General features: G+C 43.7%; 1 protein-coding gene across 2 annotated transcripts; it reads left to right on the top strand.

Moving 5' to 3' along the window:
- The first annotated feature begins 255 nt into the window (after positions 1-255).
- LRRN1 (leucine rich repeat neuronal 1) lies at positions 256-19,489 on the top strand. Of its 2 annotated transcripts, none has more exons than XM_062585433.1 (2): positions 256-508; positions 16,248-19,489. In XM_062585433.1, exon 2 carries the CDS (start codon positions 16,480-16,482, stop codon positions 18,628-18,630), a length of 2,151 nt encoding a protein of 716 aa, XP_062441417.1. In that variant the 5' UTR covers positions 256-508; positions 16,248-16,479; the 3' UTR covers positions 18,631-19,489. The 2 variants fall into 2 exon arrangements, with proteins under 2 accessions (XP_062441417.1, XP_062441418.1); XM_062585434.1 differs by lacking the exon at positions 256-508 and adding an exon at positions 4,115-4,237.
- Positions 19,490-27,163: the final 7,674 nt, after the last annotated feature.

The following is a 27,163-nucleotide window of genomic DNA, read 5'->3' as shown; positions in this document are numbered from 1 at the left end:
CGGGGCGTAGTGCGGCGGGGGCGGGGCGGAGCGCGGCGGGGGCGGGGCGGAGCGCGGCGGGGGCGGGGCGCGGCGGGGGCGGGGGCGGGGGCGGGGGCGCGGCCGCGCCGCGCCGCGCCGCTCTGCGCTGCGCTGCGCTGCGCTGCGCACCGCCCCGCGCAGATGGCGCGGCGGCGGCCGGCGGCGCGGGCGGCCAATGGGGGCGCAGCCCGTCAGCTGACCGCGGCGCCGACCAGGTGCGCCCGGGCCGCGGCACCGCAGCCCCAGCCGCATCCGCAGCCCGGCCGGAGCGGGCGGCACCGGCACCGAGCCGCGCCGGAGGAGGAGGCGGAGGCGGCGCCGCCGCTCCCCGCACCGCCGCCCCCGGCGCCGCCGCTCCGGAGGAAGGGGGCGGGTCCCCCCCGGCGGGCTCCGCCGCCCCCCGCGCAGCCGGCAGCCCCCCGCCTAGGCGCCCCGCCGCTGCATGGGGCAGAGCCGCCGGCGCGCCGGCCCCCAGCCCTGCCCGCCGGTAAGTGCCGCCGCGACCGCGAGGGAGGTGTGGGGAGGGGGGCGCCGCGGGACGCGCCTCCTGCGCGGCCCCCCCTGCGCTAGGGCCCCGCCGCGCTCGGGCTGCTCCGTGCCGGAGGCGCTGCCGCGCGGCTCTGCGCGCCGCCCCCCGCCGCGGGCGCTCGGGGCTCCGCGGCGTCGAAGTTGGGCGCCCCGGGGAAGCGGGGCCGCCGCCGGCGCGCAGGGCTCCGCGCCTGCCCGAGCCGCCGCTCCGCATGCAAATGCGAGCGTGCCCTGGCAGATGTCTCGCCTCATCCATTCACATGAAGGGATCTGAAAAGACGAGGAGCCCTGGGCTCAACAACAGACCTTCAGAGACCGGAACAAAGGCGCAGTGTGAGCCGCCCTGCCCGGGGCTGCGGGGCCCGCTGTCACCTCCCTCCGAAGGCCAGGCTCTCCGGGCGCCGTCTGCAGCGAAGCGCTGCCAGACTGACTGCTCCGCACCTGTATTCAGCCGGTTCCGCGCAGCGTTTGAAAGGCTGTGAGCGTGGAATATATGGTACGGGTAAGACCTGTAAAGCGGAGGGAGATCTTTCTACTCCTCCCTGACTTAAAGCAACCCTCGATCTCAGCTCTTCACTATTACACCTAGCCTTTTCTGCACCGGTATCTTATTTTTAAGAAGTCTGTGACAGCCTCAGAAATGCTCAGAGCAAACGTGCTTCTCTCGCACGTCGTACATCCCTAGTTTGAGTAAGTCGGGGTCGGACCGCGGGTGAGTGAAGACCTGAGGCAGTGGGGAACGGGCTGCTGCGGATCGGGCCGCCAGGAGAGCCGGCGCCGGCCGGAGGGAGGGGGACGCGCTCCCAGCGCGCCCCGGCGGCCTCCCGCGCGGTCCGGGGGCCGCGGCGTGGGGGCTGCCCCGCGGGGGGCTCGGCGCGGCGCGGCCCCGCGCTGCGGGCGCCGTACGGCAGATGGTAGCCTGCTACTTTGCACGTTTCCGTAAGTTATTTAGTGCTGGCTCAATGCTTTTTTCCCACTAGGCAGTGGAAAGAAAAGTAACAGAATCAAACTTAAAGAAAATAGCGTTGTCCAAAAGCAAAAGACCGCACGCGGACGGGTTGTATTTCTGTCCCGAGGCAGCGGAGCATCACCACAGAGCGAATCCCCTTAACAAGCCTAGTTTGTGAACCTTTAAATCTCCTTTCCTTACAGACTTAAAGGATCCTTACAAAATGAGCTTGACATTTCTAAACGAGACTTTTAATAAAGCTTTCACTGAAAGTAATTTAGATGTACGTGAGATGATCTCGCGGACACTTACCAGGACCCAAGTCAAATACTGCATCGGTTTGAGTGTTACCTGAGAGGTTCTATTTAAATATTTTTGTGAGTCTTATAAATAGGAATTAAAAGAACTTCAAAGACAGATGTACCGGGGGTGGGGGGGGGGGCAATTAATGAATAAAAGACGCTTTCCAGACAATAAAGTAGCGAAGAATATAGGATTTGGTGTATCAGGGCAGACTGTGGGCTCTTGCAATCTGGTATGCTGCCTTTGGTCACGGTGCCCCGCAGAGAAACTCTCCCCTTCCTGCCCCGTGGTGCTGCCAGGGCACGCAGGCTACCCTGAAAAGAGGGACTGTGTCTTCCTTAGTGCATGCCTGGAAACTTGGGGGTTTTCAAGAGCTCAAGTTTTTTTATTATTATTATTTTTGTCTAGGCTATAAAAAGTTGTCTGAGTACAGTTTTATATAGTCCCTATAAAAATTATATATCCTATTAGGCTTTTTGGACTTTAAAAGACCAGTTACTGTGATGATTATCAAAGTACTTTTCATCTACCAAGAGTAGACGTGAATAATTCTGATTATTAAAGGAAATAAGATTTTTTTTAATCAAGGTGTACAGATTATAAAAGAAAATTTTTAATGTTAACTGTGACAGGTTGGTTCTTCATTAACATGAATTTATTCACGTTAAGAGAGCATGCAAATGCGAAAGGAAACTTCATTTCAGATTGTTTTTACAGGGCTTAGCCAACTATGAGATGTACAGATCTGCCTTTAAAGCTAGGAAGTTCTGTCTTTAAAAACAGTCATGTACATCTGATGCCAATTCATGGAGAAAATGTGACCACGTAAGTAAGTATTAGTGAATCTTTCACTATCATCTCATAAATAAACGCTAACCGCCCCCAAGTATCCCATGAAACGGCAAGTGCCGCTTGCTCGCGAGGCAGCCGGCGCCGCGGTAACGCCGCAGCCTTTTGTTTTGGCCTGATACAGTATCACGGCGCTGGCGAGGCCGAAGAAAACTTTCGCTAACAGGCTCGCTTTCTGGCGCTCGGTATTCCTGCGACGCGCCTCCAGCAGCAGGCTGCTGCCGCCAGCAAGGCGGCACTCAACCCTTGATGTTCAGGGACTGTAAAGCACCTTGAATAAATAATAACTCTTAAGAATATTACTGATGCTGCAGCTTGCACAGTTTTATCTGTTGAAATCTAAGTTATTTGTAGCGTTGAGTCTACTGATTCTTTTTATTGCAACTCCACAATCAGTTCAACAAATCTCATCTTCAGGGGGAAAAAAAAAATCCTGACTGATTCTAGTATTAAAAATACGAATTATTTTGAAGCTTTTTGTTTGCATTAGTGATGCCAGTAAGTACTTCTTTCCCTGCTTTTGTAGGCAGCCTGGAGCTTTAGGTCGTAGTCTTCCTGCATGTTTGGGAGCTGCTTCTGTGCTGCTTCCCCAGGTGAAACTCTTCACAACGGACCCGGTCCAAAGTTGGGCTTTGCATCTGGCCTGCATAGCTACAGACTGGGATCAGGCATCAAAAAAAGATGAAACCAAAGAAAAGAAGTTAAGTGGCATTTACAAAAGAGCCTGGGTTGTTAACGGCACTTTTTTCAACCAGCAAAGTAGAAAACAACAAAATGTTTACTGAGGAGCATTTTCAGAAACAAAATCACTCCCTTTTAATGTGCCTTTTGTAACTATGGAGGTGCCTGTTCTTTGAAGCCCTGATTAATATAAATGAGCTGCAATTTTCTGACCGAGCCATCCTGGTTCACATGTATTATTCCCTTGGCAGACATGTGGTCTCCACAGCTGTCCCCTCATTTGTGTATGAAATGGCCACACTGGTGGCATTGGCAGGTTTCCATAGCTACGTGAACAATACACGTGTGATGCTTCATCCTTCCAAGCAGAAGATTTTTTCCTGGCAGACATTTTGCAGGCACAGAACTGAAGGAAAATCTAGGTAAAGTTTTGGGAAGCGTGTAAATCATTTATCATCTGTTTCTATAATAACAATTCACAGCAATCCTGCATTTCAGGTTAAGGAAGCTAATTTTACGTATTCACCCAGTTAGAAATGTCATCCTGTAAGACATATTAAGCTTCTAGGAATTGTAAACTCCCAGGCTTGAGTCAAGAGTAGCTAATAAGTAATTAGCAGGGATCAGGCCTTTAAATGCTATGGCAAATACAAAATACATCTTAAAAAATCTGATGTGGACTGATGAGGTCCACACACAATGTAACTCTTGAGTTTAAATAGTCCCTATCCGTATTCTGTTCTAGATATTGGTAATATTTGTTTTGATTCATGGGAAAAAACGAGACAGGACACTGACTCCACACGTGCGCTGAGTCTTCAGAAATGCAAGAAAGGTAACGAGAAACGATTCCCATGTTCAGGATAGTCTCTACAGTTGATGTGTACCTCACTAGAAGAAAGAATGGTAAGAGCAGAGAGAACCTGCGTTTGGCTTACAGTATGCCATACAACTAACAAATAATGTTGTGCTTCTCTTAAGATGCAGAGTGCCTAAGTTCTGAAAGGAGGACTCAAAAGACTACTTTGATAAGAAACAGATTACTGAATACATACTCGCATTAGTCAATGAATTTCTAGTCTCATTCTGTTCTTGTAGACTGAGTAATTAAGTTCTCCACTAATGGACTATATGAGGTCAGGTACAGAGCACGCCCACATACAGTTCTACATGGTACCTAGGTCAAAGTTACTTTAAATTACATTGTCTTATTTATTGGTTCTTAAAGCCCTGCAACTGTATTGAGATTCTGTTTTGCAGTTCAGATACTGTCGTTCTATTTTATACATATGGCACTGAAATAAAATACTGGCTTGGCCTATTTTGTATTGGCCTAATTCTCCGCCTCTTGAAGACAGCAGCAATCTTTGGCATCAGTGAGAGCAGAATCAGTGTCTGCTCTTAAATTCTACTGCAAAATGTTAAATATTTTTGTAGCTTCAAATTGTAAGTTTCTAATTTAGTGATTTAGTACTTTAGTGCTAATTTAGCACTTTGGTCTTGACCTTCCAGCTGATTAAAGTATCAAACTTACTGGACTAGCTTTTAGTTATAGCACAGTTTCTGAAGATCAAGTATTTAAGATGGTTTTAACTTGGAAGATGGGGCAAAGTAGTTGTAAACAGCAGCCTTAAAATATTTAACAGGATACTGTACTGAGAATACGTAGAAGTTATAGAAGTGGCACAGAGAAACAGCTCTTTCCCTTATTTTGTTAGGTACAATCATCTTGCTACCTCAGTCTCTTCTCTAAGGTGCCAGCCTTCAGTTCTTGGTGACAGTATAGGACAATATTTTCCCCAACCATTTCACAAACTTAAGCGGTCCGTTTAATGCTGGAGGAAGAAATTACTTACGATTTTTATATAGAAATTTTTGGACGTTGTCAGCATCTCATTTCCAGGTATTTAATTTAACAAACTGGTGAATACAGCAATTCATAAGTCTGTCAACTTTGATTAAAGCAGGAGTCCCCATCTTTTTTGAAAAAATCTGGCAGCGTCCTACTTCTCCCTGGTAAATTGTGGGTTATAGGAAATGTGGCAGCTTCAGTGCCTCTGTCTGCGGGAGGCCTGGACGGGCCCGTGTCCCTGTCCCACGCCACCAGCTTGGCCGGCCACCCTTTCCTAGGGTTTTTTTCCAGGATGCGTTGATCTGCACCCTCAGCCGAGGCAAACCCTCGGGGATGGACGCCGTTGAGGCAGGATCTGTTAAAAGGGAGTTTCCCTGCGCTCGGTGCCCCAGGTCTCCTCCTCCACCACTCGCGTCTGGACCCTTGTCCCTCCCACCGGAGAACCTCACGGGGGTCGCGACTCCTCGCTGGCGCGGGGGGACAGGTTCAGAGGGGAGCCTGGGGGCTGTTTTGGGGGGACCTCCTTTCCTCTCCCTGCTGCAGTCTGACAGGTCATGTGCCGCTCAGTACCTAATTTTCTTGGAACTGAAGCTACCTTTGCACAGTCAGCATAATTTAAAAGCCGTTAAGCAAGATGCAGTGTTTGGAGTTTATGTGGAATTGGATTCAGGCTAAACTCTTCCCTAACTCGCGTCAGGAGGAACACAGCGGGAAGCGCCCAGCGCGCGCACGCTCCTGCACGGCGCCGCGCGCAGCCCCAGCCAAGCCAGTCAAAGCGCGGGCGCTCCAGAGCGCTGCCGTCGGTCCATCTGGACCAAGCTCAAGCTTTTGCATTTCTCACGGATCAGCCAGCAACGCACTGAAGAATCGGAGACTCAGTAACTCTACTAATGAAAGCATAAATTTTACTTGGAGAGAATTACTGAGATTTGTCCAAAACTAAGCAGAATAGCAGTTTCTTTTTATAAAATAACTATCAAAGCTTAGATTGTCACTTTCTAATTTATAGAGGTTTATCACTGACGCAGTAAGTCCTACACTTTTTGTTATTTCTTGCATCATACGATTTATCAGATTAAGCAAGACCAAAAGTACCTAGTAATGTGCTGCATATAATTACTGGGATGCAGATAAGCTACTGATTGGCCTTGCTAACTTTTTAAGTTACAAGTGACCCATCAGTCTAACAGACACAGAGCAAATAGTTAGTTGCAAAGAATCCACTTCTCATACCAGATAGTAGAGTGAACTGTAAATGGATTACAAAAAAAACCTTATTTTACCTATAGATGAAGTTCTAAAATAATTGCTCAAGAGCAGGTCTTTAAAACAAATTCATCACAGTGTAAGGCACTAAGTGAAGCCACATAAGTATTTTTTTTATAAATTAGTTAGCAAGTATGTTTTATCTTTTTGCCCCTTTAAGTGAAACATGGCTGTGCCTAGATAAATCACCTTCATTAGGTAAAGACTTTATCTAAAAAGCATCAGTGACTTAAATCTTGACAGAGAAATAATTTTTTCTATTTTTTTCTGTAATACACAGCGATTCTACAATCTCTTTATTTTGCAAGCATTTATGAAATAAACTCATCTCTGGAAGAACTGCTCGTTTTGCCACAACAAGACTAAGGACTAAAGCTCAGTGAATAATCTGTATGTCCATTCTAAAGCATGTAAATACATCAGCTAAGATGTATCCGTGTTCTGCACAGAACGTGAAGCGAGCCCCGCAATTTAGGCAAGATTTGAGATAAAATAGGGTAATGCAGGCTATTAAAACTTCCTCCGGTCTCAGCTGAGTAAGATTTTCTTTTCTGATGACGTAGTAGATGCACCTTCAAAGCAAGGCTTTTTTAATAGTTTCAGAATGAAATAATGATGGAAAACATATGCTTCAAACAGCATGTGTTTTCTAAATACAGTATAACTGATAGTAATGTTGGGTTATCCAAGTAAATGGAAGAAGTAGAGGGCTCTTCAGAAAAATGAGAAAACTTTGTGTGGAAACCCATTCAAAAGTGCAGAAACACTTGTTTGGGGGGGGGGGCAATTAATAAAACTGTCATTAACTTGAAATAAGTTTTCATTAAATCAGAGTAAAATTTGGTTTAAACTAGTACCAAACCCAAATCTGGTGGCAATTGATGGAATTATTCCTGTGCTATCTCAACTTGGTTACATTTCAAATCTTTGTTTTGGTGCTAACAGCCTATATATTAGATCTTTCAGCACCTTCTATTGTAAATGTATTTATTTAATTATTGGTGTGTTCCTAGTCTTGAATAAGCAGTAGGGGTGTCCATGCCAGGCAATTCAGTATGTGGTTTCATTAACATTTGTTTATGAATACAGCTAAGAAAAATAGAATTTGATCTTGCAAGCATATAACTCCCGAAAAAATCAATGCAAGTAAATTTTATTCCAGGGGCTGGAGTTTGTGTAAACACACTACACACACAGAGTAGTATAGCTGTAGAGCAATAATAACGTATACGTTCAATATTTAACTATAATAATTGAAAACTAAACGCTTAGTACAACTAGAGGAAACAGAAAGAGTTATCATATAGAATGTAACAAGAACCAGAAGCAGCACTGGGCTCTCGTGCTTGCTCTCATTTATATTTACTTTTGGGTAGAGAAACAATTGAAACTGCTCGTTACATACATATGTGTACACGTGCACACACATATGACTAATAAAAAATTTTACACGTTTCCTACAGCTAGTGCTACCAACATGTTACTTTTATGAATACGTACACAGGTACTAACTTCCACTTTTATTTATTTACTACCATTTCTAGCACAAGCGTTTCGGGCACGGGTTGCTGCAGTAGCTGCTGCCCGCCGGCGGGGTGTTTCCCGCCGCGGGGTGCCGGAGGGCGCGCGGGGCGTCTCTGCCACGGCTCGGGAAGCGAGTGCCCGTGCTGCCGCCAGGCCGCGCAGCCAGGAAGGGGAAGGAATTCCTCCCGCTTCGGGATGTTGATGTGGGCCTCTGCCCTCGGCAGTTCTTACAGTTAAAGACATTTCTCGTGCGCTCCCCACGTTCGCCAGCACTGCGATCGCTCCTCCCAAGACGACCCCCTTGTCTCTCCGGTAGAGTAGTGAGGAGCAAAGCAGAAATGCTCCCCACTACCCAGCCCGCTCCCTCAGTGCCCCTTCTCTTCTCCCAGAGCCATTTCTCCTTATTCTCCTTGGGAAGTTGCTGATTCGGACAGATAGGCTCTGCTTCGCGCTACCCAAGGCGCCCTGGCTGGGGCCCGTGCCTGGCACGTCCCACAGCAGGTCCCTGCGCGGGTGACAAGCTACTCGGGTCATTCCACTGGCTTCTTAGCTTCTCAGCGTGCCAAAAATGCATTTGGGATATTCCTAATCTTTAATGAAATAGAGGCTGGGTAGTACTTTTCTAACAGTGTTCCTGCTTCTTTCTTTAGCCAATAGCTACACCAAATGCTACAAAGAGTAGGAGTAGCTCTTCCTACATTAAAGTTATGCTCTGTGTATCTTAGACACTGTACAAGCTAAAGGCAATTAGGTTTACATTCTCCCTAGCATTTTAAATATACAGAGGAATATGAGTATATTACAGCACATAAGGCTGGAAATGAAAGAATTTCCACAGCAGTTTGTCCATACCGGCTGCAGTCCCTCTGATCAGCGTTTCAGTGCAAACGGACAGGTCTGTGCACGGTTAGCAGGCGGGAGAAACGGCGCTTTTTGTGGAGCCTCCCGGAGTGCTCAGCGCCCCGCGGAACGAGGGCAGCCAGAGGGAAGGAGTCCTAGTGCTTCGGCTCAAGGAAGGGCTCCCGCACTCGGCTCTTCACCAGAGCGGAAGTTATTTGGCCGGCTCTTGGGAAATCTGAGCTAGTCAAATAATTTTATCAGTGATCCTAGTAGATTTATCTGGTAATTACTTGGAATGGGGGTATTATCATGGTTGTGATTCTTCTGCATGGAATTAAACAGAAGATCTGCTGCTGCCTTCCTGCTGAACCAACTAAGACCCTGTCTAGCAGGACGGGAAAACTAGAGTCATGGGAAATAACAGAACCACCCATCTACTCCCAAAGTTCATCCCCTTTTTCTTTTATCGATGAAAATTAGCACAGCAAGAAAGTAGATAATAATTTGGGTTTCTGATGTAAGAATATTACTAATGTACAAACATACATTTTTTTTTTTAGCTTTTCAAGGCTTTTAAAAGGTTTTAAAAGTTTCTTTCCTAAAGAACAGACTAGATGATAATTTGACAACCCACTGTTTGAAAGCACTTATTATTCTCGATATTTCCAATATGACTTGTTAATGGTAATTTCCAAGAGATTTTCCAGCAGCTGACAGAGGCAGGGCTGCAACTGTGCGGTTGATTTGAGGGGCCATCAGCGTGCCGCAGCTCCGCGCTGCATGGTACGCCCTTGCACGCGAGTGCACAAATGAAAAGAATTTTTCTCTCTTCACAAATTTAAGTGAATATTTTAACAAAAACCACTGTCTCTGATGCAAGTCTTAAGAGTAAGCCACAATAAATTATAAATGTTACAGACGTGAGATTTAATACACTGTTCCTACAGTACGAACATTATGAATCGGATGCTCTTAGCGTTTCTCCTGCGAAGATGAGACTGGGGTTTTTCAGAAGCCCGCAGACAGGCGTGCTACGGTTGCCTTCGGAAGTACGGCAAATCGCCCTCTCTTCAGAGCTTTCCCTCCAGACAAACTAAACAGTGACTTTACTGTGGTGGAATATGTGCACAGACCAAAAGAACATGCTACAATTTAAAAAGCAGGTGTTATTTGCAGGGGGAAAAAATACCCAAATCTTAGATACTATAAATCCCTGAAAATGTTTTTTTAAAACTTTCATACCGTTATTACATGTTCAATAAGCCCTTGTTTATGTCTGTGCTTTTAGTAAGAAACTCTCATTTTCAGATTTTGGGATGCTCTTTTAAGTGACTTGCATCATTTTTAACTTGATGTTTTCTGTATTTTACATGATTCAGTCTTGTAAATAACTTTTTTTTTCTCCTGACATTTGAAAGAGTTTAAAGACTTTAATATAAAAGGCATACTCTCAGACACCATGCCTCTATTTTTTCAATATTTTCTAAGTAGACAGGACTGCAGTCTTAAAGCTCTCCGAGTAGGTTAGCTGTAAATAACCTGGTTATTAAACTCCAAATTCAAGCCCAGCTTTTTTCTCTGCCTTTTTGAGATAGGGGTGCATCGTGTCGCTGGTGCTCACTGTCAGAATGAGAGCTGATTATGGAAACAGAATTTAAGCCTAGCCTGCTTGCGTTGTGCCTGCTTTCCCTGCGACTTTGTCGGTGCACTTGCACGCACCCGCGCTCCTCCCTCCTGTGACGCACTGCCGAGGATTACATGCTAATCCGCAGCATGACATCAATAGTTCACAGTTTTCTCTATAGGAGACAGCTGACTCCGGAAGTGTGAAGGACCTGCTGCACCTCAAGGCCAGTCCCCCGTTATCTCCACCGTAACACACACCACGGTCTTCCGTTAAAACTGTCAACCTCGATCTTAGGTGCAAAGAGAGCAAAGGAGCAAAAAGGCTCTCCAGGACTGTTTCAGGACCTCAGCTTCCTTGCGGTCATGTTCTTCTATCTCCAGCCTGAGTTTACTACTGGCCAGTTGATGTCCAGTGCTGCTTCTAGCTTAGCCGTTCTTCAGTATAGACCTCTGCCGGACTAAACAAGCCAACCTGGTTTCACGGCCCTGGCCCACTGGGCTCCTCCTCTCCCTGACTCTGCTAGAACACAGATTCCCTTTGGAATTCAGCTTTCTCGAGCACGTTGTTCCAGCTGCGTGTGTGATCTCCCTAGATCTTCCTAGCTCTCACCAGCTCTTAAGCACCAACACCTGAATCCGCCCTGGTCCTGGATGCTTCCTGCCCTACCCAGAGCGCAGCCTGCTCTGGGACTGCTGCTGACGCCTGCCAGCCGGTCCGGCCCGCGCTTCCCCAGCCAGCTGCCTGCACCCAGGCGTCCCCCGTGAGCCCTGACTCGTGCATGGAGAGCATTTATACAGCAGGAGCTTCACAGATGATGATGGTGATGGGAAGCAAGAAAGCTACACAAGCCACTAGCAGAACATAAGCACAACAGACAATTTTCTGAAAGCCTGCCTGCAGTATTTGGCTCAATATTTGAAAATGTTGGTGGAGAAACGGATTGGTACCAGTACATGCCTCTGGCTCACAGCAAGTGGAAGATTTGTCTTAGCCTAAGGTGATTTGCTTCATGTGTCTGAGCCTTCAGACTTTTACTTAGGCATGTTCAATATATATGGCTCCCCATCAAAATATATGCTGATCCTATTTGCAATATAAAAGATTTTTTACAAGGATGAACCACTAAACAGTTAAGAGAATGAAGATGTCCTGTGGTAGTATTTCTGTTTCAGAACAAACATCTGGATATCACTATGCAAACTGTATTGTTTCTTTTTTTCAGCAATTTTTAATAGTGACCTTTAGAACAGCTGTCACGGAAGTGACAACTCTTTGTCTTCCTGTTGCAATGAAAAAAAATGTTTCAAAATCTGGTTTTGGTATTTGGCGACAGTTAATTATGAACAAACACTTTTTACGTGTATTTTCAGGATCATTTCTTCATACTGTGTTCCTACTGCACTGTTGTCCTCAACACACTCTTATTTCCTGGCTCACTTGCACAACCAGACACATCCTGACGGCCATGAGCAAGGTGATGGTGTCGGCACACACCTCCTTCCACCCAGCAGGAAAGCTGCAACTGGGCATCTTCTGCTGCAGGAACGAACACCCCCTGTTGTCTCCACCATTAGGTTTTCTCGCGCCCAACGAACGCTCAGTATTAAGCAGTCTGAGCAACACAGGCAGGAAGGGGAACCGCAGACAATCTAGTATTTTGATGCTCCCCATCACATTTCCAAGATGCAATACCCTGGAAGGCAGTTAACATTTTCTGCCTGCAAGAAACATGAGCAAGCTAATAGCCCAGGCATCAGCTGTGGATTTGCTTACTGAGAAAAATGTGGGTTCTTAAGACACAGGGTATTGAGAGCTGCTATGGGAAATGTATTTATTTAACCTCTAATAAAATATCTCCCTCTAGAACCTCTAATAAAATATCTCCCTCTAGCTTTCTCCCATAAAATTGAGCTTTATTCCCATACCCCTTGGTATCAAGGTACCCCCCACACCTATTAGGACTATGCAGTGGGTTGGCACACTGGAAAATGTGAATTTAATAAAGGAGAGATGTTGAAGGGCAGGGAGAGGCTAAAAGCTGATATCTGAAGCGCAAAGCCCATGCGTGGTTTCACTAGGACACGTGAGCTGGGGCCCACTACGAGGCCAGCATAGCCTCTAGCTTCTCTTTACAGTCCCCAGTCTCTGCGGGGGTAAGCTCAGACTTGCTTTGCTCAGCTCTCCTTCTGCCCTGCCTTCTTAAGAACTTTTCTTCATCTTTATCTCTCTGTATCTCTCCAAAGAAAGGTATAATTCCCCCTTTCTGTTTAGTAGAAGTTTCCACACCCAGTCTTCTAAAGAAACAATTTTTATCACACACTTCTGTGATAAGACTTTGTCCTAAGAGGGGTTTGGAGGATTGATATGCTCCCTTAATCCCAAAAGGCAGCTTTTTCCCTTCCCTGGAGCAGGTGTTTCTTTAAGAAATAGTCCTTGGCTTTCAAAAGCAAAAATACTTTTAACCAGTCCCCTAACTTGTCCTTGGCTTATACAGCCGTTGGCTGTCGGAGACATACTATGTTTGTTTGTTTTTCAAAAACACATACAACTTAATACAGAAAGGATCTAGCACTCAAATAGTTCTCAATTCAGTCTCAGTGATTTCAGGTGAGAGTTGTGAATATTCACTATTTCCCAGGAGCTATCCCTGCTTTATCCATGTGGTCTTTGTGATTATTCATTTGTGGTTATTTTGAACAGCATACTGTCACTTAGTTTTCAAAGCTTAGTTGTCTTCCAGCTTATTCATCGTCAAATGAGGTTTCCTACATGCATACATTGTCTAGTTTCAATCTGGATTATAGTTCTAAATGGGAATTCAGAACTTGAGCTGTGTCTAATATTCCCGTGAAAACGTCACATTTTCGCCTGGGACCGGGCCTGGCAGCCGCCCAGGTGCCGGTGCAGGGACTTGGCAGTCCAAGCACCCTGGGCGGGTGGGCGGCCGGACCGCTGGAAGGAGCCGCCGCTCAGCGCCGCCGCCGCCTGCAAGTCTTTCTGCCAAACCGGGAGTTGAGAGGGTCGAGCGGATCATACACAACTGGCAGAACAAGAAGCAGCCACACTATTTTGGTATATTAGCAACAGTAGTTCCCTTTCGTTTTTCACTCGCTACTGCTACATTTTTGGTCTTACCCGATTGATAGATGCGGTTTTATAGCATGAGCACCAGCTAAAGCAAAATTCTACAAGTGGTCTTTTCCCTTATGCTGCCTTATATAGCGGTCTCTGGACTGTCATTCACATAAGCATAGTATTAAAATGGATGGGGACATGTGACGCCAATCAGAATTTACTTTCTGATTACACTGGATTTTCATTTATAGCTTCATCCAGTCCGCCCTGGGCAGGAGGAGATTGGAGACAATATTGTGCAAGTCATTTCTAAAGAACATTTTCCAGTTAGAGAAAATTAAATTCATCTGCAGTAGCAAATAACTTACCTAAAGAAGAAAAAGTGTCACTACTAACTTTTGAAATCGTATGTCTACAGTGATAAGGAACCAGAACTCCATTCAATAACACCAGAAATGGCTTCTTACCAAGTGTGAACTATAAATGCAATGTGCAAGTAATAGGATATAAATATTAAACAAAGAAATGATTGAATTCAGAGTTTCTTCAAAAATCTATCGATGTGCTCCCACATATTTTAAAAGCAGCTTTGAAGTCTTTCTCTGGTAGCTTTGTTTTTGAAGTATTGTAAGATATGTGTAACTGTATCAGAGCTAAATCAGCACTAAAACATCATTAGGGACTAGAGCTTTATGAGGCATTGACTACTTTCCATTCATCTACCTAGAAAAAAGTTATAGGAGAGACTTGGAAGGAATTAGTGCTTGGAGTAATATTACCTCACGTACTGATAGGCGCTTTGGTGCATTCTGCTGGCTGCAGTTAGCTGTTCGTCCTTTTTCTGCCTCACTGTGAGCCCCGGCTGTAAATTGAGAGGGATTTCCCTGTAGTAAGGGAATAGAGAATGTATAATGGCAACTTAAGCCTTCTCCAACAGCCGTCTAAAATTATTACTAGATGAAAACTCTGCGTGCATTATTAAGTGGCAAATGTTAAAATTTGAAAAATCAGGAATTGCATAAATTGTGTCAGTATCCTCAGTATTGCTAGAACGCGCTCTTCTGGACCAGCTGCAGCTCAGGTCTGTTACTGAGAGGAGCTTCCATTCACGTTACAGTGATTGCAGTTTCTGTCAGCTCCCTCATCAGCATGTGTTAATACATTCCTCGCTATTACAGTGCCGTTAGGATTTTCTTTGAAATGCAGTTAATCTGTCGCATTTGATTCTTGCCTCAGTCGAACATTGTTTCAGCAGAAACGCTTGTGCTACGTTTAGCCTTCCCATCTCCGATTCTAATCTTAGCTGCAGTAAAGAAAATCTAACTCAACAGGCTCAAATGCTTTCTTTGACATCATTCCTGTTTCCCTTCCTTTTTTATCCCTTCTTCTCCAAAACAAGACCACAGAACAAACCCCTCCGCATGCTGCTTGGTGTGTACTGCTCATAGTGGTATATCATAATCTGAAATAAAATATTATAATTTCATTATTTAATATGCCAAAGATCCTGACTAGATTTTGAAGTACAAGTGTTGTATAAATGGTGTTCCTGTCACCCAGTCCAGATGAGTAGAATGATTTTTAAAAGTCATATTTAGTTTTACTATTTTATGTAGTGGTATCTTTAGTGGGCTTTGACTAGGTTGAGATTTCCCTATGTTCTAATAAAATAAAATGCTATTTCCTACCTTCTACTATTACTTATCATTTTTATGTACCCTTTGTTTCAGATATACTTGCAAAAAAAAGCTGCTTACTTTTTTCTGAGAATTCTCAATTGAGTTCATTATAGCATGAGATTTAGAGTGCCACAGCAAATTTTGAGAGGTCTGACCTTTAAATCCTTATTCAGATTTGTTACATGCCTTGCTCAGGTATGCTTTGTATTTAATTCAATACCAAAGTCCAACCTGTTTAACATTTACTGTGGATTTAAGGTATGCTTGATCTGCCAATACCAGCATGCTCAACGAGCTGCAAGGAATACAGCTAGGCATCTGAAATTACACCACCATCGCTAGAGGAAGGAAATCAATCCATACAGCATTGCCATCACTGAAACAGCATATACTGCTGAACTGGAAAATAAGCAGCAGTTGTATTTAAGAATACAGATGCTGAATTGCTTAATCTTACACATACAGACAGCCACTCCAAACATCCATCCTTTTAACGGCAGAGGTAATAGGTTAGGTTTGCCTATAACAGGCTGTTCACTGAGAATCTTTAGGTTTTCAACAAAATAAGAACAGGAAAGTTTTTAGGAAGATAGGTGTTTAATGACTCGTGACACGGAATAGATTTCCTGAGGTACATCAGACGCTGTACCAGGTTAATTGAAACGTACTCTTGCATGAGTAGCTTCAGGCTAAAAAGATTTAAATTGTGTGTGGTTTATGCAGTAATTTGGAATGGTGGTAAACACTGCACATACTATACACAATGCAGTACAAACAGCTAAAAATAAGCCTAAATTCATTTAATGAAATTTAACCATTATTGTCTGGTGTTTAGCTAGATTAAATCCTTGCTGTTATCTGGAACTGATTTGATTACACCAGATAAAACAACCCATATATAACCTACTATACCAAACAGGGATTTTCATAAGAGATTTGAATGTTAAAATACTTATTATTGTTTCAGAATCTTTTCTTCTAAAGGATAAAGAAATTGAAGAAAAGTAAGAAATGTATGAGTTGAACGTAACACGTATCCTGATCTGTTTTCAGGAACATCTCCAGGCACTGATTCGTAGACAATCCTGGACCAGAGAGGAGCAGCTGGGTGTCTTCAAACCATTTCCTGTCTTCTATGAACTTAGAAAATCATCTTTCAGCTTCTGGATGTCCAAGCCTTTCACCTTAAACTTTAAGCTTTACATTTTCTGCTTGATAACACATTACACTCTTGATCTGTTGTTATTTTAAGGGGCTGGGGAGCTGAGCTTACTAGCTGACCAGCATGGCTAAGATTAGATTTGTTTTAACTGTTTGCCAGTTGGTGCTAGAATTGTTAACAAATTCATTAACTGAGTCTTCCATGCAGAGCAATGAATGTCCACAGCTTTGTGTATGTGAGATCAGGCCATGGTTTACACCACAGTCAACTTACAGGGAAGCTACAACAGTTGATTGCAATGACCTTCGCTTAACAAAAATCCCCAGCAATCTTTCCAGTGACACTCAAGTCCTTCTCTTACAAAGCAACAATATTGCAAAGACCACAGACGAACTCCAACAGCTGTTTAATTTAACCGAATTAGATTTTTCACAAAATAACTTCACTAGTATCAAAGATGTGGGGCTATCAAATCTCACTCAACTTACTACTTTGCACCTGGAGGAAAACCAGATAACAGAGATGACTGACTACTGCCTGCAAGACCTTTGTAATCTTCAGGAATTATATATAAATCACAACCAGATCAGCAGTATTTCTGCAAATGCATTTTCTGGCCTGAAGAACCTTTTAAGATTGCATCTCAATTCCAACAAATTAAAAGTTATCGACAGCCGTTGGTTTGATTCTACTCCTAACTTAGAGATTCTTATGATTGGAGAAAATCCAGTGATTGGAATACTAGATATGAACTTCAAACCACTCTCTAATTTAAGGAGTCTAGTTTTGGCAGGTATGTATCTCACAGATATTCCTGGCAATGCATTAGTAGGCTTGGATAGTCTTGAAAGTCTTTCCTTTTATGACAACAAATTGGTAAAAGTTCCTCAGCTTGCACTTGAGAAAGTTCCAAATTTAAAATTCTTGGATCTCAACAAAAATCCCATTCATAAAATTCAAGAAGGAGATTTCAAAAACATGCTCAGATTGAAAGAACTTGGAATCAATAATATGGGAGAGCTCGTTTCCGTTGATAGATATGCATTAGACAACCTGCCTGAACTTACAAAGCTCGAGGCCACCAACAATCCAAAGTTGTCTTACATCCACCGTTTGGCATTTCGCAACGTTCCCGCTTTAGAAAGCTTGATGCTGAACAACAACGCCTTGAATGCAGTCTACCAAAAGACAGTGGAATCCCTCCCGAACCTGCGCGAGATCAGTATCCACAGTAACCCACTCAGGTGCGACTGCGTCATTCACTGGATAAACTCCAACAAGACCAATATCCGGTTCATGGAACCTCTCTCTATGTTTTGTGCTATGCCCCCCGAATACAGAGGACAGCAGGTGAAAGAAGTGGTAATACAGGATTCGAATGAGCAATGTCTTCCAATGATTTCTCATGAGACTTTTCCAAATCACTTAAATTTGGACATTGGCATGACAGTGTTTTTAGACTGTCGGGCCATGGCGGAACCCGAGCCAGAAATTTACTGGGTCACTCCTCTGGGAAATAAAGTGACTGTTGAAAGTCCCTCTGACAAATACAAGCTGAGCAGCGAAGGTACCCTGGAAATCTCTAATATTCAGATCGAAGACTCTGGGAGGTACACGTGTGTTGCTCAGAATATCGAAGGGGCTGATACAAGGGTGGCGACCATACGAGTGAACGGAACTCTTCTGGATGGCACTCAGGTTCTGAAAATCTATGTGAAGCAAGCCGAATCTCATTCAATTTTAGTTTCTTGGAAAGTTAATTCCAATGTCATGACTTCCAATTTAAAATGGTCATCAGCTACTATGAAGATTGACAACCCTCACATTACCTACACTGCTAGGGTCCCAGTTGACGTACACGAATATAACCTCACGCATTTACAACCATCTACAGATTATGAAGTGTGTCTAACTGTGTCAAACATCCATCAACAAACACAGAAGTCCTGCGTTAATGTTACAACAAAAAATGCAGCTTTTGCACTAGATATTTCAGATCAAGAAACCAGCACTGCCCTTGCAGCAGTAATGGGATCAATGTTTGCTGTAATTAGCCTTGCCTCCATTTCTGTTTATATTGCAAAAAGATTTAAGAGAAAAAATTACCACCATTCGTTGAAAAAATATATGCAAAAGACCTCTTCAATCCCACTGAATGAGCTCTATCCTCCACTTATTAATCTCTGGGAAGGTGACAGTGAAAAAGACAAGGATGGCTCTGCAGAGACCAAGCCAACCCAAGTCGACACATCCAGAAGCTATTACATGTGGTAACTCAGAGGATATTTTGCTTCTGGTAGTAAGGAGCACAAAGACTTTTTTGCTTTATTCTGCAAAAATGAGAAGTTGAAGACTTTTGTATTTTTGACTTTGCTAGTTTGTGGCAGAGCGGTGAGGACAGGTGGATATTTCAGAATTTTTTAGTATAGCGTATCGCAATTGTTTGACACAAATGGCAGCTTCATCTAGCTTCCAACTTTTTTTCTTTCTTCCTTTTTTTAGTTATTGTGCTAAACTTAACGCTGTTCTAACTACAGTGCTGAATGAAATTCATGAGCGGCTGGGGTGGCCCGGTGACTCCCGAGCAGCACAGCCCCGTTCTTCTGAAGCCATCAGTAGAGAGTACAGTATCTTGCAAAGCTAACATACAGTTTTGAAACTGCATTGAACTAGTTTTGTAACACTGGTCTAAAGACTCAAACTGAGAAATGGAGTCCTTGAATGATATTAGCTGACTGTACTGTAATGTTGTATCAACTGATCTGAATGTTTTTGACTTTGAACAATGTTTTTTTTTCTTTCTTTTTGTAGTAGTTGACAAGGCTTAGGTAAAGCTAACAGGCAATAGAAATACGTACATCCAATTTTTTAATGTAACAGACTAAATGTTAATTGTTCTCTTCTTTTTATTATATTTAGTAGACACTTTAAAAGAATACTAGAGTTTTGTTGTGCTTAATCCACCAACACATAGTGTTTAATGAAGGCAGAACTATAATAAATTTACAGTTTTGTTCTGATTTTTTATTTTAGAAGTCACAATAATGTATTGGTTTTAGTTGTCACTAGTTTGACTGGTGATCATGTTTTGACATAAAATATATCAAAAATGTTATATAAAAATATTGTGTTTTTTTCTTAAGGGAATTACATTTCAACAAAGTTCCATCTTTTAAATGCATTATTTTAATAGCAGTGTTTTCTCTGCACTGGATGCAAAATAATGAAAATAATTTAAATAGAAAAATATGTTGGTATGGCTTTTGGACTGTAAATCACATGCAGAATCAAAACTGTTTGGTGTAAGGTACACAGAAAAATAATACACTGAGTGTGTAACACATTTTCCTTTTTGTATACTTCTCTGTTTATACTTTGAGCTAAGATACAAATGAAGCTGACATTTATCTGTCATTCTAATTAGTTAAGAAAAAAAAGATAACTCAGTGCTACCAAACTGATATAAAATAATTGGCTCCAGGCATACACCTTAAAAATGCTAATTGGATCAATATACTTTCAAAAGCAGAAAATAAGGTATCTAAAACTAACATAGGGCAATAATAAATCTGGGTCCAATGCTGAACTGTAATCTATGGATTTAAAAATAACCTGCACTCTAAATATTTTACTGAATTAGGTAACGCAGGTTAGATGAATCTGATTCAGATGGTATACAAATGTGTTAAAATTGCAAAATTTTCAGAAAGCAATGGTGTTTGTGTGTGCACTGGGTATAATATCAATACATATTTTACAGTTGAATCTATAGCAGTCTCCTATGTTCTCTCTTCTGAAACCACTGTAGTTCTCAATAGGAACTGCACACTTCAGTCGCAAAAAGGACAGGTTTCTGATGAAATATATCTTTATAGCTATACTAGGCATCTAATCAGCAAGCACAGAATTTTCTACACTTTATGACCACTATTAATATGCAACTTTTAAAGTGTTTTTGCATACCAAATACACTCTTGGTGAGTAAAAGTAAATTGTTAAAATAATGGATGTGCCTGGATTTTGGGGTTGTTTGAGGTTTTTAACTCACGAGCTTCTGAAAAAATCACAGAGCCCCCACAAATTCAAAGATATAAACTCCTTCAACCACCTGTCTCATGCAAAAAGTTATCAGCATAGTTTTACTAATGTATTGCTTTGGTGCGGAAACTTCAGTATGGCTCTTGGGTATATGCCTTGTTAATCTTGCATTTCAATGAAAAGCTGAGTGAAGCTATTAATTCTGTGTTTAAATCAAGTACTTATGCTGCTATACACAATCTTTTATATGTTCATGAGATCTCATAAATTTAATCATGTGACAATTGTATGCTGCGATTTGGTAAGTGTCTTTTGATCACAGAAAAGTAGCATGGTGGAAGCATTTATTTTTAATGTTAATGGAAGATCTCCTCTTGCCTTCTTCTCCAGGAAAGCTTCAGAGCAATAACTATCATCTTGTCTATATGCTATTCTAACCTTAGAACTGCCTCTATTATTATAACAGACATGATGAATTAAAACTGAGATCTGTTTTGCAGTGAAGATTTGCTCCTTACGTTTTCAAAGAAAAGGACACAGTAAGGATACAGTTGACAGCAAAATTACGGCTTCCCACTCGCACGACATCACAAAACAGTTTTTAGAAAATAACTAATTACGCAGGTGTCAGCTGTTGCAGAGCAAGCCCCTTCCTCCACCACCCCTCCCGCAGCACTGGTACAGCTACCTAATAAATATTCAGTGACAGACCACGCAAAGACAGCGGCCTTCTACCCGAGCTGCCAACCCAACTGGGAGAGGAACAAGGATTAACTTGGGTCCAAGCTGTTGGTTCATCTCTCGCCATAAACTAACCTAAGTCTGGGGCTACCCTCCAAAACAGTGGTCCTGCTGCTCTTCGTCCTCCCTCTCCCCACCCCCTCCCCATCCTGAATTACCCATAACTGAGATCTTCTCTTGCCTTCAGAGCGTGCCTGCACTGACCAGTCCCTGCTGATGGAGACAGACCATGCTGAGAACTTGTTTGGCTATGTGCTTGGATTAGTTTTCCCTGGGATATGTTCTCCGGTTTGGGCTGTTTCAGCAGCACTGGGAAAAAAGGAAAGCAGCCAGGGACATATGGCCAAGGAGCAGGCCAAGGTGGGGGCAGTCTCTGCCTTTCAGTAGCACTCCCCACTTTGATCAGCAGTGGCCCACCAGCAGCTTGGGTGCACGGGAAGCAAAGCAACGTTTAACTTGTTCCTTTCAACTGGGGAAACTACAGGCCTGTTGTTTCACACAGAGCTATCCAGTGGTTTTATGTCATTTGTCAATGCTGTTGAAGAAGAGCAGGAGAAAAAGGTCTCGTGACAGCTCATAGGTTTCTCCAGGATGTGCTGATCCGTACTGTTGCAGGGTAGTGGCTGTTAATGCGACGCTGGGAGAAAGATGGAGGTTAACTGAGAACTGCTCAACGGTAGGAAGCAGCTGGTTAACATGGCACAGGCTACACCTTCAGCCACCAGTAACACACACTTCAGCCCGGTAATCTAGCCCCTCAGAAATCTGTACAAATGCCCTGGAAATTAAGCATTCCACTCATAAACGGAAAAAAGCAGTGGGTAAGAGATTAATCACATGTGGCATATACTCTTAATAAATAACCTTCAACCTTGCACTAGTGATTTTGTGCTTGCAGTTTATTGTGAGCAAACAAAAATACTCTGCCTAATTGCCTTCAAAATGCATTTGCTTCTACTATTCACTGAAGACAAAAAAAACACCCCCAATTTGCTCAGAATCAGAGACTGAGCCTGGTCACTTTAAAAACAATATGGGAAAAAATACTGTTCTCTTTCATTTGGCTAACAGTTTAGAAATGCTATGCAAGAATAAATATTTCATACCCAACTAAACTTTCGCTGTGTTACTTCCACTTGGTTGCCCAATAACACAATAATTCTGTCCCCTGAAGAGCAAATAGCTCATTCAAGTGTGGTATTTGGTGCTCTAGCTAAATCCACTTTTAATTTCCTCACTGAAATCGTAATATCCTATTGGATGAAAAGGGGGTATTTTTACCCACTGACCAAGACTCATACTGGCCTTGCACTACAGAGCACAAAGGTACTTTCATATGAAAGCACACAGTTGTATAAGCTGCCCTGCCTCATGAATATGTGCTCCTCTAATTACTAAAAGAAGGTTATGGTGAGAAAAGGCCAATAGTTTGAGCCATTGATTTCATGTCAGGTAGATCTGAATGATCCTGGCTACAGCTTGTAAAGCTCTTTGGTAAATGCTGGAAAATGTGTTGAAATTGGGAAGAGGTCAGCAAATCTGAGACCCAGTGCGAAGTACATACACTTACCCTAATGCTGCTGACAAGCGGGGACGCACCGTGACAAAAGGAGCATCTTTGCGCGTTCTGCCAAGACCAAATCAGGCAGCTCTTCTTCCTTTGTGCTGCCAACCTCGAGAACAGGATTCAGGACAAAGCGCTGCAGTGAGATTCCCAAGGTGAGCGTCACATGCTGCAGGGGCTATTGCTGCAATGCTTCTTCGCCAGAGGCACCCTCTCCTTGGAAGGCAATGCTTCATCTGGGGCTTCTCTCTTCCAGATCATCTCACATCCTCCAAACCACTATGATGGACACGGACCCAGTGGGCGAGTCACGATGGGAAACTCGCAGGAAAAAGCTGTTTGCCAGTGCACCCAAGCCGCCAGGACTGGCTCTGTCTGTCACACTGTGGGTCCTGCTCCATGACCCACTGCAGAAACGGGCGGCATGAACTTCTGCTGCGAGAGGAATTGCCCTCCTCCTGCTCACCGCTCCGCCAGCCCGACTGCTGCGGCGTCTTGGGAAGGGAGGGCAACGAGCTCGGCCTTCGCCCCCAGTACCCGAGCTGGAGCTACCGAGCGCTCTCACACCGAAGTGAATGCTCTGAGCTTCCCCTGAACTGCCACCCTGTTAGTGTTCTCCTCCGTTGCTATTTCCACCTCTCACTCTGCCCGCCGTGCAGTACCCTTCTTGCATGGTCAGCCCTTCCCGGGCTGCTCCTGCCCCGCACGGGTCTGCCGTTCCAGGGCAAACCCGTCATGGCCTTGGGAATCACGAGACCTCATGAGACTACACCAAAGGACTTTTATTTTGTATTCAGCTTTAGAGTTGCCTGTTCTCCCCATCAACTTTTCTCCCTTCACCTAATTCTTACACTATTTTTCTTTCAACTGTTTCCCTTTGGAGACCACGATTTCTGCTGACTGTCAGGAAGATTCAGATCAAGGATAGGAATTCAGCCTGCAGAGCTTCAGCGTTGCCTTCCTGCCTCCCCAGTTACTGTTAACACACAGACCCTGCTCTTCAGCTGAGCAAAAAAGCTATTGCCCATGTGTCTTTGCTCCAGTTTTCTATCCACCCTTGTTTGTGAGCACATTACGACCTTCAGTAATTTCTTCTACTAGTAGGAAAGCAACAAAAGACTGTTTTTTTCTTTCTAGTAACATAGAGGAGATTTGCTATAGCCTTTTTACTGCTGTATATTTACGTCAAGTAGACCAAAGGAATGCTGAACCAGAATGAAAGAGTTGTAACAATAATCTTTGAAATATCAGAAATAAATACATCGGAAAAGCTAGAATTGATAATTAAGTAAAATTTTCAAGAGCAACTGAGTTAAGCACTTACATCTCATTAACCTCAGTGAAATATAAACTGCTGAATCAGGTAAAACAGATTTTTCTTGAATGTTTTTGAAACCATTAACTTTTCCAAAATTATGAATATCTGTGAAACATTTTCTGGAGAATTCTGTAACATGGATTTTTTCAAAAACTGCTTGAAACCCAACTTTTAATCTCAGTTACAGGGTACATAAGGGCAGCACAGGATTTAAATTCTATCATCTTCACTGTAGTCATTGATTTGCAGTGATGTATGTAAGATCTAGATCTCTAGATTTCTGCTAACAACTACGTAACAGGAGTAAAAATTCTTAGTAATTTTTGTAACAGCTAGTTATTTTTTACTGCAACCTATTCTGCTGGACTTGATTCCAAGCAAGAATTAGTACATTAATACAAAAGACAAGGGTGAGGAAAGAAGAATGAACACTAAATTACCACCTACATTCAGCTTTGAACTAGATTATTTAATGTGAAAAACCAAGAGACTCTGCCGGATGTTTTAGGATCACCTGGAAGATAATAATGCAGGTCACTTATAAACTCTAAAGTATAAGCAAGACAAAGTGCCCACAGCTAAGTTTTTTAGTTTCAAATATGAAACTATCCTTTTAGGCTACATACTCCATTTGAAGAGGTCTCTGTAATAACAATAAAGAAAAGGATTCTACATGCTATACTTAATTACGTTTGTTTTTCCTTACAAATCAAGGTACACCCAGAGAAAACAGAAAAGATTTACAGGCAGTTGCTGCAGCCTTGAATGAATGTTCTCACTAAGACTCAGGAGAAAACAAGCAAGTCCGATCAACGCGTCGGAGATTTGATGGAGTCATGTCTTTCACATGGCTACATATCGAGGCTGCTGTGCCATGCACCTCAAAGTCACAATCACTAACCCAGCGACAGCTCACGGATGTATGTTACCCTTTAGCTAAAAAATAAACACATTGTCAGCTATTTCTGATACAAGGCACAGTAGTTTTTGACACAGTGGCTATTAGGTATCTGTGCTGTGCCCACATGCCAAATAATTCTGCTAACAGCTAAAATCACAGTGGCTTGAAACATTAAGCCGTCGTGCTAAGCAGTGCCTTTATGTTTGCTGGAGCACCACCAAAGTGGTAGAATTACCTGATTTCCTCTGAATTTGGTAACGATCCCTACAGCCCGCTGCGAACAGGGCTGGCTGCAGAAGCGGCTATGCCGCGTTCATCTCGATGCACGGCCCAAGCCGTCAGGCGGTGGCTCGGGTGCCCTGCGTCCCCGGCACGGCACCTGTGGCCCCTCCGGCAAAGCTGCTGAGCGTCCCCGCTGCCGCCGCGTAATGCCAGCGTCCTGCTCCGGCGCAGGGCACAGGCGGCGCTTTCAGCGCTCCGGACAGCCGCAGCTCCCTCCAGCAGTTAACGGCTCAGTAGTTTGTTTTCTCCCGTTTTGCACAGCTCTCCAATGCCTTATCTACAGCAAACCATCCCTCAGGGGCTTTTCTACAGTGCTCTTCGGTGTACGGTATTAAAACACTCTACAAACATGAAACTGAATTCAGCCTGGCTGTACTACTATAGCTAAAGGAGAACTATTTAAGTGGATTAAGGCCAAAATAGATCTGGGTGCCTCATTTCACTTATCTGGACTCTGAGTTTTTAGAGTATTTTATATTTGAACACAGCTCCCACAGCAGCCGTAAGGGGAGAACGAGGAGGATGTAATTCACATTATTCCTGTGCAAAGACCTCGTATTTATGAGCGGAACGAACCCTTGTCAATGGAGGGACAGAAGCCACTTCTAGAGAGCAGCAGCCACCTGCCTGAATGCTGGAAGCGTCCCCTCTCGCCGCACACCTTCCTGCCTCGTTCCTGACGCACCTTTCCACTTCGGCAAACGAAGCACAGGCCCAGGCCACCGAGCAGCCTCCTTTGCTATACCAACTTGATTCATACCTAGCGCAGGTCTGTTGTCAATAAGCCCGTTTGAAAAAGCGACAGTGCAATCTTGTAATGCAGTGGTCACATATGTAACGCATGCAGCAGCGAAAGGGGCAGAAACACACGACGCCTACACCGACAGCCACTAGCGTCTTCTTCTTGCGCAGCTTTGATACCTTAATAGTGTTCCTTTTCTGTTTGATTTCTTTGCAATATTTGGTTTATATATTATATATAAATAACGTTTTTTAAAAAATTGCAAAATAAACACTCCATCCATACTAATACCAACATGAATCGTATCAGAACTGAGACATCCATGTCTGTCACGTGAGCTAACGCAACACCTGGGAACAGCTGACTGTCAGCCTTCAGGCAGACTAGTACCAAAGAGCGATAGCACACTGGTCAGCAGTTTCATAGACAAAAAAGGCAGGACCGATCCTGTCCTTTCTGATCCTCTCCTGCTCCTCGCTCCGTGAGGACTCTCAGGCCAGGTCAAGTCTCCTTCTCCAGTGTTTCCTCCTAGTCTGAGGCTTCTCATGCCATCATTCACTGTCTTCCCCTGTCTGTCCACCCCCCGGTACCCTGGGCTCCCTCCCTCTACCACAACCCGTGGCAACAGAAATATTCCTCTCGTTTAAATGAGGGTGGCGTAGAAGCCACGCTAGCATTACCTGTGGATGACAGAGAGCTGCTGTATGTGGCTGCTACACTGTAAGCAGTGAGCTAGCAAGCCTGAGAAAGGTCTAGCGTAAGCTGATCACAGAAAGTCACAAAACCTTGATATAACATTTAATGTTCAACAAATGGAATAAAAAGATGTTTCTAGATTTCTAGAAAGAAAATATGTCTAGAAGAAATCTTTCCCAGTTTCTAGAAAGATACTCTAGATAGTCTGAGCAAGCTGTTAAGGAAAAGCATGAAGAATTTCTATTCACCAATGGAGTTCTAAAGCAAAACAGAATTAAGATCAACAATAATACCCTGGTATATCATAGCCATTCATGACACAGAGATATAACATTGAGTTTTACCTACTTTACAGAGATAAAGCCCATTAAGACTTATTAGGATATCTCAGTGTGTAGAGAAAAGAATCCACTGTGATGGAGATGCGCAGAAATTCAGAAATGTAAAGATGTCTTCCAGTATACTGCCAGTGGAAGGAAAAAGAGAAGCAGAGGGGGTACGTCTCTGCTTCCGCTCTGTCCTACC

Source organism: Rhea pennata, chromosome 12 (genome assembly GCF_028389875.1).
Source record: "Rhea pennata isolate bPtePen1 chromosome 12, bPtePen1.pri, whole genome shotgun sequence".
NCBI lineage: Eukaryota > Metazoa > Chordata > Aves > Rheiformes > Rheidae > Rhea > Rhea pennata.
The sequence above is the reverse complement of the archived record's forward strand: the minus strand, read 5'-3'. Positions and strand labels throughout refer to the sequence as shown.